Genomic DNA, 16,164 nt, shown 5'->3' on the forward strand with positions numbered 1-16,164 from the left:
TCCCTTGCTGCCTCTCCCCTCTAGCAAAACAGCCATTGCATCTCTCTCTCTCTCTCTCTCTCTCTCGTGTTCGTGTTCGCTTGCCATCGCGTCGTCGCTCACAGCTAGCTAGCTGATCGGTCGCTGCGAGCTAGAGCGCGCCATGAGAGCGGGAGGAGGAGGAGGAGGGGACACGAGGAGGACGGCGGCCGGGCAGGCCATGGTGGAGCTGCAGGCGAACGCGTCGTCGGCGGGCGGCGCGATGGTGGTGGGGCTGAGCCCGCTGAGCGAGACGCTGTGGCGGGACAGCAAGGCGATGCCCGGGGCGGCGGCGGCGCTCATCGGCGACGTGTCGGCGAGGCTGACGTGGAAGGACCTCTCGGTCACCGTGGCGCTCGGCCCCGGCAAGACGCAGACCGTGCTCGACGAGCTCACCGGCTACGCCGAGCCGGGCTCGCTCACCGCCCTCATGGGGCCCTCCGGCTCCGGCAAGTCCACCCTCCTCGACGCCCTCGCCGGCCGCCTCGCCGCCAACGCCTTCCTCTCCGGCAACGTCCTCCTCAACGGCCGCAAGGCCAAGCTCTCCTTCGGCGCCGCGGTACGCATACAAAAACCATATACTCATGTAGTACTCCATACCTAGCTTCTTGCTTCACTTGTTTTATCCAACAAAATCTCCATTTCTAGGAATCAAAATTGTCTCGTACCACAGCCCTTGCTATACTTTACTGTCTCCTTAGCTAGATAAGTTCAGTCATCATCCATAATAAGTATCCATCCCGTTTCAGCATTAATAGTCAAGCTAACTAACGAACTAGCTAGCCCTAGCCTGTGTTGATGGCGCCATGTGCATAAACACACAGTCACACTCCCATCAAGTGGCGTTTTACGAGTAGGCGACCACGGTCCGATCGACCGGCTAATTATCGTCGCCATCAAAACATACTGGACAAACGCAACGCGTACCTACGTCCGCTCGTTGATCCAGCGGGTTGCAGGGCTTAACTACTTTTGTCATCTGCCATGTCCCCGATGGCGAAAGGCTGTAAATATAACCCCCCAACGAAGCATAAGTGCACATAACGTGTACTGCTGCTTGTTAGGTGCAGCAATCAATTCGATCTGTTTTCTCTCTTCGATCTCTGATTCCATTCATTTGGGGCGTAGTACGCGAGATTTTTTTTTTCTCTTTTCTCTTTTTTTTATAAGAGATGGAGAACTAGTGGGAGTAGTTTCGAAAGACGAGATTTAAAGGTTGTGGTGCGGCGACCTACATAGCATAAATACAGACAGTTGGATATACTTGGATTTGTTCGTGATCGAACCTGTGGGGAATTTATGGTGACATGAACCATTCAGCTGCAGTGACCGCGTGGTTTGTCCTACCAACGATTATACTACAGGAGTAATGGAAGGAAGGAGGGGGACTTTTCTGCATACAAAAAAAATAGTATTACAAATCTGATGGTTTATCCTCATAGAGCGAGACAACTTGGGCCGTTTAATTTGCTGGTCGTTTTCAAATTTCAATACCTTAATAACTGACCAAACCTGTAGGCTCAAAGCTGTAACCAAGCTCGCCCAGCATGAAAAAAAAAGTATCAGCTCATTTCTGAATCTACGTTTTTCTTTTCAGGCGGGTCTTTTAATTTACAGTGTACACACCATTATTAGATGTACCAAAACTACGGCGCCGTTTTGTACCGTCGCATTTACGTATTATATACTCATTTAAATGACTCTACTAGCGGTGCCATCTCATCACTGCTCTTTAAAGTTATTATTACAAATTGTCCTCAGATATTTTCTAATATATATACTCCAATATTTAGTTTCCAAAAAGTGAATACCAATAACCAAACAAGCAGGGCCGGCCCTGAGACAGTGCGGACGGTGCGACCGTACTGGGCCTCTAAAAATTAGGGGTCTCCAAAATATGTATACTATGGTATCAGACCTGATAGGTTTAGAGGAAAGATAGAAGACCGATCGGCGATCGAGCATATCGTGACTTCTTGATTGTATTTTAAACTTATTAGTGTGAAATTCATTAATGACAATGAGTTTTTAAATATTATCTTGTATTTTTATGGTGAATAGGGGCCTTCATTTTTTTTCCGTACCGGGCCACCAAAAAGTCAGGACCGGCCCTGCAAACAAGCGAGAACCTATTCGAAAAAAAATATTTATCTATGACATATGATAAGTGTATTTTCATTTATCTATAGCAAAGCAAGTGCATTTAGCGGTGAAACACGAGGTTTACGGAGGGTTTTTTTTTTAGGCGTACGTGACGCAGGACGACAACCTGATCGGGACGCTGACGGTGCGGGAGACGATCGGGTACTCGGCGATGCTGCGGCTGCCTGACAAGATGCCCCGGGAGGACAAGCGCGCCCTGGTGGAGGGCACCATCGTGGAGATGGGCCTCCAGGACTGCGCCGACACCGTCATCGGCAACTGGCACCTCCGCGGCGTCAGCGGCGGCGAGAAGCGCCGCGTCAGCATCGCCCTCGAGCTCCTCATGCGCCCCCGCCTCCTCTTCCTCGACGAGCCCACCAGCGGCCTCGACAGGTACGCGTCCTCCCTGCATCCAGTCACAGCTGAGCTGACTGATGGTGTGCGCTGGACTGACCGCGGCGATGTGATGCCGGCTTGATCGTGCGCGCAGCTCGTCGGCGTTCTTCGTGACGCAGACGCTCCGGGGGCTGGCCAGGGACGGGAGGACGGTGATCGCCTCCATCCACCAGCCCAGCAGCGAGGTGTTCGAGCTCTTCGACATGCTCTTCCTCCTCTCCAGCGGCAAAACCGTCTACTTCGGCCAAGCATCGCAGGCATGCGAGGTAAGTCATCTCACCAGTCACCAGATTCAGAAAGCAACCAGTATATATATATATATATATATATATATATATATATATATATATATATATATATATATATGTCACCACTATCATTCGCCATGGTTTCTAACGTGACCATCTTGTGCTCGTGCTTGCAGTTCTTCGCCCAGACCGGCTTCCCGTGCCCGCCACTGAGAAATCCATCGGATCATTTCCTGAGATGCGTCAACTCCGACTTCGACAAGGTGAAGGCCACCCTGAAAGGTTCCATGAAGGCAAGGGTAAGAAGAGATCAAGACACACCAATGTTCATAGCTGATCTGCTCAAACTTGTTCGTGTCACGATGCACTTAAAAATGATCTAATTTTTGGGCATTCTCATTGAAGATCGAGAGGTCGGACGATCCTCTGGACAGGATGACCACATCTGAAGCCATCAGAAAGTTGGTTGCATCCTACAGCAGGTCCCAGTACTACTACGCTGCAAGGGAGAGAGTTAATGACATCTCACGACTGGTACGTGTTCTTGGCGACCCTAATACAGCAGCGCGTATTGATATCACTCTTTTTCCTCTCTTTTTTTTTTCTTGCGCCCCCACGTATAGTTAAGACTGCATCCAGGACAGGCAATAACAGGATGAACACTAACACACCCATGTTATTCGTTGCAGAAAGGAACTGTGCTGGATTCAGGAGGAAGCCAGGCTAGCTTCTTGATGCAGGCAGGCACACTGACCAAGCGCTCCTTCATCAACATGTCAAGGGACTTCGGGTATTACTGGCTGAGGCTCCTCATCTATCTCCTCGTGACCGTCTGCATTGGCACCATCTACTATGACGTCGGCACCAAGTACACATCCATCCTGGTAAGAAATGAAGGAACTGATAAGCGATTCTTATGACTGGAATGCTGTAATAGAAGTTTATATTAAAAAAAAACATAGTCAGATGAGTAATCTGTCATGAATCCATTAATTGGCTGGTTCTGATGTGTTTTGGTTTACACTCTGAACAGGCTAGGGCTGCCTGTACCGCATTCGTCTTCGGATTCGTCACTTTCATGTCAATTGGAGGGTTCCCTTCATTTGTTGAAGAAATGAAGGTGAATTCCAAGCAAACGGTTTCATCTGGATGCTAGAATTACCATGCCAAATTTGCTCAGTTTTCCCTTGTTCATTGACAGGTTTTCCAAAGGGAGCGGCTGAATGGGCATTACGGTGTCGCGGCTTTTGTCATCAGCAACACAATCTCGGCGCTGCCATTCTTGGTCCTGATATGCTTCTTGTCAGGGACCATATGCTACTTCATGGTGCGCCTTCACCCAGGTTTCTCCCACTACATCTTCTTCGTTCTCAACCTCTACGCCAGCGTCACTGTGGTTGAGAGCTTGATGATGGCCATTGCAAGTGTCATCCCTAATTTCCTCATGGGGATCATTATAGGAGCTGGGATTCAGGTACATCTTTATGCTTCTTTCATAAGCTTTCTTAACCTATATCTCTTGGTTTATTGTTGAAGTAATGGATGTTCATTTAGGTCTATCTTTAAAGTACTATCATGTTAACAATCATATTAATTAGGACCAAATGTATTAAATATAGTGCTATAGAAAGATTGGATCGAAACACCGAACTCGGTTGTTCCCGTCTGGTACAGTTCTTAAGTCTGTTTTTTATTTCCATGGCATAAGTTGTCCCAGAGGATCATGTGGCATTTAAGATATGTTCATGAATGAGAGCTTACAAAACTTTGAAAGGTTCTAATATAATCTGATATGAGTCAAATAAACCAGCAAGCTTGACAAAGAAATAAATGCTGGACAGCACAACTTTACCGTACGCTACCCAGCATTACTGTACACTACTCCCATCCCAGTTTAAAGACAGCTTGAGGTCGTTCAAGATCTTATTCCTATGTTTTGTTCTTCTAACTGCTGATCCTATCCTTTAGTGGCCGCATTACATTGCTGCCTTACAAAGGAAACGCTTTTTCTTTCACTTAAAATTTCAGAACTTCATAACTCAGTAAACATAACTCGTCTTACTTTTTTTTCCTAGGGAATATTTATGCTTGTCTCTGGATACTTTAGACTTCCTTACGACATTCCGAAGCCTGTTTGGAGATACCCCATGCAGTACATCAGCTTCCATTACTGGGCGCTGCAGGTAAATTAAATCCCACTCTTTGACAGGGGAAACACACTAAAATTTTATCTGAAGAAAATTTGACACCAAACTTTTATCAACCTGACAGGGGCAATGCCAGAATGACATGGATGGTCTCGTATTTGACAACCAGTACCCAGACCAACCGAAGATCCCTGGAGACTTCATTCTGAAGTACATATTCCAGATCAACGTGCACCGGTCAAAGTGGATTGATCTCTCAGTAATTTTCAGCATGATCTTCATCTACCGCATTCTGTTCTTCCTCATGATCAAGGTAAATGAGGATGCGCTGCCATGGATTCGGGGGTACATTGCAAGGAAAAGGCTTCAAAAGAAGGAACCTCTTGGCAAGACACCCTCCCTCAGAGGCTACGTTGTGGATCCAGAGCTTGGTCCTAACGAAAGCTAGAATATAAACTGTTAGCAGATATAGGCCCATTTCTTGCCGGTTCTTGGTGGAATATGTATCTAAGATCAGAGAAACTGGTATTTATACGTTTTGAAACTGAAGCTGAAGCTGATCGGAATACAGGTATATACAGACATGTAATGTGTGAAAAATGGCATCAGAGATGCAGAGTTGACACATAGCTGGTGGTTCAGAATTTACCTGTCTCTTCTTTTACAGATAATTTACAGTTCTACATTCAGTAAAAAAAATCCTTCCTCTAGAATGGCAGTACCGCAATATTAACTATGAAAGAAATGGTTGGGGCCCTAAAGGCGAAATCACCGTTCAAAATACGCACTACACCATCACATTGATTCTGCTCGCTTGCCGAAAGATCAATACCAAAGTTGTAACGTTTAGATAGATAAACTTGTTTCAAACAAACATTTGGCATGGAAACATGGAATATTTCAAGTTTTATTTGTATTTTGTAAAAACCAACACTTTTTTTTGTTAAATTACTGTTAGTACTGCATAAAAAAACTGTTCGTAGGATTATACGTTCCATACATGTAAGAGCGTCGAGGTGGCTAGTACAGGACGCGTGTACAGGAAGATTAATGATTCCAGTGATTTTGGTCCCTCTTATGCCAGACCAAGGACATGGGGCTCAAGAGTATACATTTGCCCCATGCAATCATTGATAAAAAAATGTTTCATCTGCTCCAAAAATGCTTACTATCTTCATACACTCAAAAGGGAAGTACTGAAAATTTTGTACTCGGTTAATAAAAAACATAATTCCGTAATTATCATTTACCGTAAATCTGGTTTCCTTTTATTTTTCTATGATACTGAGATCTGGATGTTTGAAGCAGTGGGATTGTAAATAGTAGTTAGGAAATAGATCGCATGCATAGGAGACTGGCTCAACTTGGAACGAAGTGATATCACAACAACGAGTGGAAGCAGTTCAGTTTTGCAGGTATCGATAATAAAAATGCTATGTTCCAAATAGCGAATTATTGCTGAGCCAACATATATTGAGTCCACAAGCAAGTCATAACACATAAGATAGTAAGATATTGAACAGAAAGGTACAGTAGCTAAGCTAATAGTATTGCATATCCTTAGATGATATCAGAAGCAAGTCAGTAATTACCACGCTGTAATATGTTTAACTGCCAGGGTCAAGGACTGGAAGCCTGCAGTAGAAGCTAATGGACTTGTCCGTCAGTCTAGTTCCTGGAATGAAATACTGGAATATCACAGTCAAGCAAGCACCACCAGCAGCAATACCTGTGCCATTGAAAAGGACAGTATTTAAGCAAAAAGTGACTCTCCAACACAAATTTGGAACTTGTCAGTAAGATTACAGAAATAGCTGGAAAGCACACCATAGAAGGTACAGTCGGGCTTAGCCAAATGACATTGTAGACTTTTAGCTAGGTGCTTCATATTCACTTGCTGTAAAAACACAGAAAGACAGAAACTTGTGAACAGCTGCATGAAAAATGGTAAAAAAAAAAATGTGAAGCTCTTAGGAGTAATACCACTGAGAGCGCCTCCCCTCTCTCAATTGCCATATCGGTACGAGTGGAAGCACTCAAATTTTGATCACCGACAGGTGCGGTTGCTGAAATGCAGAAAATTCATATAAAAATATGGATAAGATAAGTAATTTCATTCACGTTAAAACAAAAAGGTAATTTCAACATAATGACAGCACTGCTAAAAAGACATTATTGACACTTGCTTTGGAATGTAGAGCAGCTTACCACGAACACCAAGGATACGAAGTTTCCTGAATTCTGAACCAACAGTAACAAGAGAAGTGGCAACGTGTAGATGTAAGTCACCATATTGAGTAACAGCTACTGTCAGAAGATCGCCGACATTTTTTAGACGATCGACCAAACTCTGCAACTGTGGCAGATCTGGAACCTGAACTAGAGTCTACAGAAAGAACAGAAACCAAGTATCAACATCCATTAGGATTTAGGGCTACAATTTTTGCAAAGAAGAATAAATTTAGAGATTAGAATCATCGAAATAGAAGATACTTTTAGTTGTCTGTGATTCTTGACGTTTATATTAAATCAACATAAACCTCCCTGAGTGAATACACAATTCCCCAGGAAAACTTAGTTGGGGTGTCTAATTTAGTCTCCTTGACATGGTATTATAAAGAAGCATGACTAAGATTTCAGGACGAAAATAAAACATGAATGGCAGTTCCAGACTAGTATACTTGCTATTCTACATTTTGCTTCTGTAATACTAACTTAGTGTGTACCGCCTGTGATCGGTGATCCTGCGTCTTGTTGGCTATTTATAAATTTTCTCAAGGTACAAACAAATAATGCAGTTAGTTTCTTATGACTGAAATAAACTGGACTAGTGCTTTTGCTATAGTGAACTATGAGTATGTCACGTGAGGTTTCAAGTTTCAATTTGATAAGGCAGCCCAAGTTGAATCCAACTCATCACTAATTCCATAGTTCAAGCTTTCGAATGAGAAAAGCCTACACTAAGGGATGTACATTTGATGCCTCCATCTAAAGCCAAAATAATCCCAGCAGAGATTGTTCAGTGAAAACCTATTCAACTTTGATTAACTAGTTCCACATTTGGGCGTCCAAATCCGACTCCGAGGAAATCTATAATCTAATGAAATATCACGAGCATTTCAGTAAAATGCATCGCACCTGAGGGAGCTCTTGGGCGGAGTCGAGGGCAGCCTGCAGCCGCTCGACGTCGGAGCGTGAAAGGGGCCGCGAGATGGGCACGTCCTGCACGACAGCAGAGCGGGCTCCCTTGGTCTCGAAAGTGAGGAACGGCGAGGCAGACCGGGACCCGGCCGGCAGCTTGTTGACGAGCTTCACCTGTATCGCGGCTGAGGCGTCCCCGGCGGCCGGCGACTGGGCGTGGACGGCGAGCGCGCTGCGGAGGGCGCGGTGGAGCAGCGCGACGTCGACGGCGAAGGCCACGCGGTTGCCGTTCCGCGACGACACGCTGTACTCCCGGAAGAGGAGGTCCTTGGCGAACTGCGCGACGCACTGCGGCCCTCCGCCGTCGGGCCCCGTCCCCGTGGGTCCGAGGAGGTTGTGGAGGAGCATGGCGTGCGTGGGCGTGAGGTAGACGTGGCACACGCGGCCCACCTTGTCCATCGCCGGCAGGAACCCTGCGGGGGCAGACAAGACGGCGCGACGCGCGTGAGGTGCTCGACGAATTGCGGGGTAGAGAGAGAGAGATTGGGATCGGCGGAGGAAAAGTCGTGCCCCCCGAGGGCCTTACGCTTGTCGAGGAGAGCGATGCCGTCGTCGGTGAAGAAGGCCTTGAACTTCATGGCTTGCCCTCCGCTACGGCGTCGGCGGGCGGCGAAGCTGCTGCTGCTGGCGGTGGGTGCGCCGCTGGAAGTTCCCCAGGGGACTTTTTGCGCGCCTGGGAGTTCGAGGGGACTTCGCGAGTGAAGGACAAGGGTTGATCCGTTGATGTGTAGCAGCAGTTCCGCAGTTCGGGTCCTTCTTTGTCACGCCTCGCTTGGGCCTTGATGTAATGGGCCGTCTTCTTTCTAGAGAGAAACATGGGCTATGGTCTCGGCCTATCGGAAATTTAGGCCCTTTGGGTCGGATGCGGCTGACATGGGCTATGGTTTTGGTCCTAATCACCCGCAGCCTTTTCCTTTCATCTTCTCCCTTCTTTACAGGCCATGGTACTTGGTACATGTCAGAGAATAAATATTGGAGGAATCATCTCCATCGAAAACGAAAATGGAGATTTCATTCTCCCCTCCAATCTCTTGCAATCCTGAGTGATTTCTGTTGGGCGCTTTACTTTGTGAGTGATTTTTGTCTATCGTTTCAGCGAGGAACACGAACCAAAGCCGCTGAAAGTACACAACGGCAAAGCAACTCGGGAAGAAAAATGATTCCAGATTGGTTTCAGTAATCTCTACTCCGCTTTAAACAACATGTTTTGGTCGTCAAATCACACAAAACTATGTTTGAACGATGGTTTTTACACAGTTATTCTATTTTGATTTGATTGATCCCTCCGTGTTTAACGGCATGAGAGAGAGGAGGCAATAATAAGGATGTAGTATGATGTATGAACAACGAGATGAGAAACCAATCGAGAAGACGAATATGACGTGTGTGACCCACCACAGATGACATCTACCGTTGATTGACTACGGGACATGGATCGGAATAGAGAAGCCACATCCCCTTGGGCTGGAACCTGGTGCAAATTTCATGGTAGCATGTCACCAGATAGTCAAGTCCAAATTGACAAATTCGTATAGCAATTAGGACCGCCAATTTTTTATTTCCTTCCTTGAATTTACATTTGATTTTCGTCTGTAGCTATGAGGAAATGTAAACGAAGGCTGCGCTTAGTTCGTGTGCCAAATTTTTTTTAAGTATACGAATATATATTTGAAGTATTAAACGTAGACTAATAACAAAACAAAGTACAGATTCCGCCTGTAAACTATGAGATGAACCTTTTGAGCTTAATTAATCCGTCATTAGCAAATGTTTACTGTAACACTATATTGTCAAATCATGGTGTAATTACGCCCAAAAGATTCGTCTCGTAATTTTACAGTTGGATTGTGCAATTGGTTTTTTCTCATCTACATTTGATGCTCCATACGTATGTATAAACACTGAGATGGTTTTCATTGAGAACTGAATTCAGGACTGATCTGTCAGCCCAACTCGAACTGACTGGAGTAACTGGATAACTGATGCGTTCCTCATGGCTGTCGCAGTACCAAAATGGTTACAGCAGCCCTAGCAGTCATGCATAGTACTCTGCAAATCAGCATCAGAAATTACAGCATTCTATTCCTGACAAGAAATTCATCCAAAGATCAATAAAATTATCAGGAGATCAACCACCGATCACCAAATCATAATGAAATCGATCACCAAAGCTCAGCGAAATGAACAACAAAGTATACATTGCAAATGTCACCGCCATGGTTACATCCTAAACAATGTATCATCACCAGAAAGAACGCAAACTCAAAGCTGAAACGGCAACCTATCTTGCCCCTACAAAGATGAGAACCTGACTACAATCTCCACCTGACATTGTTAAGCAATCGATGAGCTCACCGGAGCAGCACGAACATCGGATCGCGCATTGACAGCGCCTCCGCCGCCACGATGAGCGCTGCGTCCGCGTTGAGCATTGCCAGTTGGACCCACCCGCGAACGGCCACCACCACTTGGCTCCTGCGACGGGAGCTTCTGCTTGCCCTGCCACGACAGCTCCAGTGGGCTGACCGCGCCGCTGCTGAGCTGCTCCACCTCGTCGCCGTTGTTGGACTGCGACGCCGTCCATGTCCGGTCGGTGGAATCGACGGAACTGGGCTCCCACGAGGGCGTCCACGCGTTGCCGGCAAAGCTGTTGCTCCCGGCGGATTCCTGCGGCTCCGCCTCGCCTCGGATGTCACGCACGGAGACGTACCTGTGCAGGCTCGGCTCCATCAGGTCGTCCTTCACAACAACCTCCGACTCGACGACGAGCGTGCCGCCGCCGGCGACCTTGCCGTCGCCGTACCTCCCGTTTGCCGAGCACTTGTCGTTGGCCGACCGGTCCAGCTCGAAGCTCTTGTTCTCCGACGACGAGGAGTTGAGGTCCGCGACCGCCTCGAGGATGGAGCAGGCCTTGGACACGCAGGCCGGGAGCGAGAACGCTGGCGCCGGGGCGGCGGCGGAGCCGGTGCTCTGCTGGTGGTAGTTCTGGATGTCCTCGAGGAGCAGGGATGCGTACGAGTTGCCATTGTTGTCGAAGTCGTGGGAAGATCTCCTCGACGACCGGCCCTTCTGGTTGACGACGCTCTCGGCCACAATGCTCACCGAGTGCGTCGCCTTCATCCTCCCGGAATTCCCCCCTTTGGTGTCTGATGATGCCACGGGCACCTCCACGATCTCCTGCTTCTCCTTCGCCGCCGTCCGGCTTGCGGCTACCTGATCTTTAGCCCGCTCCGCCACCTTCTGCGGCAGGGCGCCGCCACTCTCCGTAGGTTTCTGCAATGCATTTCGATGGTTTGAGTAATTCGGCGAGGAGAAATGATGGCTCAGATTGGGTGAACTGAAGTGTGAAGCTTTCATGCGTCTGTTACCTTTTGGGGCCTGCCATTGTTGTTGCAACTGTGGTGGTTGCCGAGCGTGTTCTCGTCGAGCTCCGCCATGGGGTTGCGACGGTACGGCGAGTGCTCGGCCTTCCGCGACGAGCTCCGGCTCAGAGACGGCCCGTGCGCCAGCTGCGCGGCGGCGTTCTCATTACCCGCGGCCCCCGTCCTCGCCGGGGAGTTGGACCTGGGCGACGGGTACCTCTTCCCGGACGCGGCCGGCACGGGCGACGGCGCCCGCCCCTTCTCCCTGGCCGGGACCGACACCATCTTCCCCGGCTGCTGCCGCGAGGCCCGCTCGCCGCTCGCCGTCGCGGGGACGCTGTCCGCGCGCCTCCCTGGCGACCGGCTCACTCTCCTGCTTCCACTTCCGCCGCTCCTCTCGTGGCTCCCCGACCGCTTCCGCTCCGGCGTCCTCCGGCGCGGCGACGGCCTGGACACGGCGGCGCCCTGCCTCTCCCAGTCGCAGTCGTCGTCCACGCCGCCGCCGCCGCCGCCCCTCCTCTCGCGGTCGAAATCGTAGCTCCTCTTAGATCCAGAGTACCTCCGGTGCCCGCCGCCGCCCTCACCCGACGCCACCTTCCCCGACGACGACGAGCTCCGGCTGAGCCGGCCGCACTGGATCAGGATGGCGTCCACCTCTTCCTTGGTGCAGCTCGAGGTCCGCACCGGCACCCTGCTGACGACGATGGGCTTCGCCTCCTCCTCCTCCGGGGCGGGCCTCTTCGCCTCCTCATCCGCCGCCTCGCCGCTCGCCGAGGCGGCGACCTCGGCAGCAGCCGCGGCCGCGGCCGCCTTGACGACGAACACCGTCCTCTTGTCGGCCGCCGGCTCCTCCGCCTTGGGAACAGCCTTCCTGGGCGGCGGCGCCCTCTTGGCCGCCTCCGGGACTATAGCGACCTCCTTAGCACCAGCTTTCTTGCCGCCGCCGGCCTTCCTGGCCTCATGGCACGGCGGCTGCTGCTGCTCCTCTCGCCGCCGCCTCACTTGCTGCTTCTTGCTGAAACAGAGACCCATGGGTGGTGGCGGTGTTTGGCTCCGGTGAGGCGTGGATGATTAGGGGAGGGTTTTTTGTGCGTTGGAGAGTGTGTTTTGAACCGTGGCGTCTGTAGCAACCGAGGAAAAGGTGAAGCCAGCTGCGGTGGACGGAGGAGGCAGGGGGGAGGGGGGAGGGGTGGGTGGATTTCAAATTTTTCTGTTGCGTCGTCGGGGTTCGTGCGCGGCCGCAGCGGCGCACGATGCGCGTGCTCCACAGGAGAAAGCCGTTGGGGTGACGGAGTATGCTTTGGCACGGCGTACAGTAACAGTAACAGTACAACTCACTGAACAAGCTTGAAGTTACAAGTGCTACCTCCAAATTTACAGTAGCTACGGTTCTCGTCATCTACTCCCCCAGGGAGAATTTGGATCCATACTAATCCCAGGGATTTGTGCTGATAATTTCCCAAAAAGGAGTTCTTTACTGCAAAATACACCATAATTACTCAGCTGTCTGGTCCCAAGGTGGCAGAGGCACGCGTTGATGCATCTGGAAGGAAGCACACTGTACTGTGTGTGTAGTCCTACCGTTCAACCAGCTAGTAGGAGTACTGTATCAGCTATTGAGTGGATTCAAAATTGAGTCGTATTGCTAGTATGTACTCTACTGGGGTACTTCACTGTTCTGAGAGAAGGCCGGGTGATAGATGGATGCCGATGGACCATCTCGCATCTATCTATCTATCTATCTATCTATTATCTATCTATCTATCTATCTATCTATCTACTATCTATCTATCTATTATATTATTAAAACAGCTTTGAAAGGAGGCACCACGTTCGTTGTGGGGGTTAGAAATTCCCACATTAATCGGAGAAAAAGAAAAAAAAAGAAAAGAAGAGTCCAAGTAGAAATACAATCTAAAAATAGCTGAAATTCGGAATTAAAAAATAAGCAATATTGAAAGAAGTTTCCATATAAGAACCCAATACGAGATTTATCAAAATTCAAAATAAAAATAAAATAAAAACCAAAATTAGAAAAGGAAAGAAGAGTCCAAATAGAAATACAATTTAAAAATAGCTGAAATTCGGAATTAAAAATTAGCAATATTGAAAGAAGTTTTCATATAAGAACCCAATACGAGATTAATCAAAATTCTAAATAAAAATAAATTAAAAGCCAAAATTAGAAAAGGAAACGCGAGTCCAAGTAGGAATACAATTTAAAAATAACTGAAATTCGGAATTAAAAATAATGAATATTAAAAGAACAGTCCATATAAGAACCCAATACGAGATTAATTAAAATTCGGAATAAAAAGAAAAATAAATCCGAAATTAAGGCAAAAGAAAATAAAGAAGAGTTCAAGTAGGAATATAATTTAAAATTAGCTGAAATTCGGAATTAAAAATAAGCAATATTGAAAGAAGAATACATATAAGGACCCAATACGAGATTAATTAAAATTTCGAATAAAAATATAATAATATCCAAAATTAGAAAAACTAAAAGAGAGTTTAAGTAGAAATACAATTTTGAAACAACTGAAGTTGAAAATAAGAAATAAAAACATTAAAAGAACACAATATGGTATTAACTAATTTTTTTAGAAAAAAATAAATTCTGAAATTAGAAAAAAAAAGATTTCAATTAGGAATAAAATTTATAAATAACTAAAATTTGTGATAAAAATAAAGACTATTGAAAAAAAAGACCATCTAAAACACACGACGAGATAAATTAAGTAACAGGCCTATAAATAAGTAGAGTTGGTGGCGGTTGATATGGCATATAAAAATTGTTAATGAAACACCAAATAGAATCCTAATGACGATTAAAAGGAGGGACATCAGGCAGGACGTGAAGCAAACAAGTAAAGCGGTTGCCGGGACTTCTAGAAAGTAAAAAGAAAAAAAACAACATTGATAATTATTTTCGATTTTTAAAATCTTAATGACAATAAAAAGGAGAAGCAGTGGGCGGGGTGTATAAGAGTACAGTTGCAGAGCCTCCAACGGTTGACGGGACTTCCAGAAAATAAAAAATAAATTGCAATGATAGTTATGTTCGATTTTTAGAATCACAATGAAAATAAAGAGTAGGCGGCGGACGAGGGCTGCAGAGGGGCATAGTGGCATCGTTTGACGGGACTTCTAAAAATTATAAAAAATAAAACTACAAGTCCAATTTTTAAAGGTTCGGAACTTCTACAAAGTAAAAAGAAAACCAATAATAATCATGTTCGATTTTAAAATCTCAATGACAATAAAGAAGGGAGGTAGCAGCGAGCCGTAGAGGAGCATAATGGCAAAACCGCTGACGGTATGACGGGACTTCTAGAAAGTAAAAATGAACCCAAACAATAATTATGTTCGATTTTTAAAATCTCAATGACAATAAAGAGAAGAGATAGTGGACGGGAGTATAATGGCAACATTTGACGGGACATCTAGAAATTATAAAAACGAAACCCAACGTGACAATAAACTCTAAAAACTATAAAATCCAATTTTTAAAGGCTCTAAGAATAATAAATAGAAATGGTGATAGATCGAGCAAGCAAATAAAGAAGGAGATGACATAAGAGGTAGCAACTGGTGTGATTTTAAAAACTATGTAATTAGAAACACGAGGATGATAAGGTTTGGTCTTTCAAAGTCTTAACATTGAGATAGCTCTTTAATAAATTTTAAGTAAAATTATACTTAAAAAAATATATGATTTTTTTTCTGCTAGCCGCGCAATTGCGCGGGCTACACAGTTAGTTCTTTATATTATTTTGAACTTAAATGGGTCGACCGTTGTAATCCTGTACAGTACATTCGTCGCTTGCAAACAAGCAAACCATTGGTGGCTTGGAGCGACTCGCCGAGCTTTGTTTGGAGAGCATCTCAGTTTTTCACGTGATGGGAATTCGCAGCTGATGTTTCAGTTCCTGGGGTAGAAGACGATTCCGTCACCCTTGATTCGTTGACATTCTCTTATCAATTTGACCGGATTGGAGTATCCCACTGAATTTCAAGTACGCTTACCTCCTCGAACCAGCCGGATAAAACTTCAGCTCACGCAGTGCTTCCTTATTCCCATAAAAAATAAACCTAGTATTGTATGTGACCTCAGCCCAGAGTCGTTGTACTATAATGTGTCACATCTTATTCTATGTGACCTCAGCCCAGAGTCGTTGTACTATAATGTGTCACATCTTATTCATTTTTTTGAGACGAAGGGAGTACGTGCATCTGAACATTTCATTACCATGCCTACTAGCAACTCTCACATGCGAACTGGGGCAAACGAAGAAGCTATATGGTCTCATCTTTTCACTTATGCTTATGCTTATGCGTCAAAATTTAAATTTTCAACTTTAAAATTGAAGCTGATTTTATAGTATTTTCATCGAAGTTTATTTTTCAGCATTTGCTTTTAGATCGCTAAGAACACGTATATAAAAATTTTATTCACAAATTATTTTTCGTTTGCAAATATGTCGAAACAATGGCTCTGACTTCATAGTTCCTGGGTTAGGATTGCTCTAACGGCAACAGCCATCAACCATGCATCAAGGGTTAACTCGCAAGTGGACCATTCACGTCAGGTGAGTACAACTGTAGAAGGGCACTCCAAAGTCGATTGCATAGCATTATTTTCCAACA

The 16,164-nt window shown here is 46.2% G+C and overlaps 3 protein-coding genes across 3 annotated transcripts; 1 reads left to right on the forward strand and 2 right to left on the reverse strand.

Annotated features, from left to right (window-relative positions):
* Positions 1 to 5,535, forward strand: LOC127770713 (ABC transporter G family member 11-like). The gene is made up of 10 exons (XM_052296525.1): positions 1 to 577; positions 2,264 to 2,553; positions 2,651 to 2,822; positions 2,981 to 3,103; positions 3,210 to 3,338; positions 3,494 to 3,688; positions 3,838 to 3,924; positions 4,006 to 4,278; positions 4,880 to 4,987; positions 5,076 to 5,535. Exons 1-10 carry the CDS (start codon positions 143 to 145, stop codon positions 5,397 to 5,399), a joined length of 2,136 nt encoding a protein of 711 aa, XP_052152485.1. The 5' UTR covers positions 1 to 142; the 3' UTR covers positions 5,400 to 5,535.
* LOC127770714 (uncharacterized) lies at positions 3,538 to 8,861 on the reverse strand. The gene is made up of 7 exons (XM_052296527.1): positions 8,679 to 8,861; positions 8,090 to 8,565; positions 7,160 to 7,337; positions 6,935 to 7,017; positions 6,779 to 6,848; positions 6,544 to 6,680; positions 3,538 to 3,685 (listed from the first exon to the last, which is right to left on the reverse strand). The coding sequence occupies exons 1-6, from the start codon at positions 8,728 to 8,730 to the stop codon at positions 6,559 to 6,561; spliced, it is 981 nt and encodes a 326-aa protein (XP_052152487.1). The 5' UTR covers positions 8,731 to 8,861; the 3' UTR covers positions 3,538 to 3,685; positions 6,544 to 6,558.
* Positions 8,862 to 9,999: 1,138 nt separating this feature from the next.
* Positions 10,000 to 12,665, reverse strand: LOC127769705 (uncharacterized protein At1g65710-like). Its single transcript, XM_052295326.1, has 2 exons — positions 11,521 to 12,665; positions 10,000 to 11,425 (listed from the first exon to the last, which is right to left on the reverse strand). Exons 1-2 carry the CDS (start codon positions 12,544 to 12,546, stop codon positions 10,487 to 10,489), a joined length of 1,965 nt encoding a protein of 654 aa, XP_052151286.1. The 5' UTR covers positions 12,547 to 12,665; the 3' UTR covers positions 10,000 to 10,486.
* Between the last annotated feature and the right edge of the window lie 3,499 nt (positions 12,666 to 16,164).

Source organism: Oryza glaberrima, chromosome 4, assembly GCF_000147395.1.
Source record: "Oryza glaberrima chromosome 4, OglaRS2, whole genome shotgun sequence".
NCBI lineage: Eukaryota > Viridiplantae > Streptophyta > Magnoliopsida > Poales > Poaceae > Oryza > Oryza glaberrima.

Coding starts and splice junctions, on each gene's coding strand:
- LOC127770713 (XM_052296525.1), top strand. CDS start 143: ATGAGAGCGGGAGGAGGAGGAGGAGGGGACACGAGGAGGACGGCGGCC. Junction 578..2,263: donor AGCTCTCCTTCGGCGCCGCG/GTACGCATACAA, acceptor TTTTTTTTTTAG/GCGTACGTGACGCAGGACGA. Junction 2,554..2,650: donor CCCACCAGCGGCCTCGACAG/GTACGCGTCCTC, acceptor TCGTGCGCGCAG/CTCGTCGGCGTTCTTCGTGA.
- LOC127770714 (XM_052296527.1), bottom strand. CDS start 8,730: ATGAAGTTCAAGGCCTTCTTCACCGACGACGGCATCGCTCTCCTCGAC. Junction 8,566..8,678: donor CATCGCTCTCCTCGACAAGC/GTAAGGCCCTCG, acceptor CTGCCCCCGCAG/GGTTCCTGCCGGCGATGGAC. Junction 6,681..6,778: donor GCCCGACTGTACCTTCTATG/GTGTGCTTTCCA, acceptor TCAATGGCACAG/GTATTGCTGCTGGTGGTGCT.
- LOC127769705 (XM_052295326.1), bottom strand. CDS start 12,546: ATGGGTCTCTGTTTCAGCAAGAAGCAGCAAGTGAGGCGGCGGCGAGAG. Junction 11,426..11,520: donor ACAATGGCAGGCCCCAAAAG/GTAACAGACGCA, acceptor AATGCATTGCAG/AAACCTACGGAGAGTGGCGG.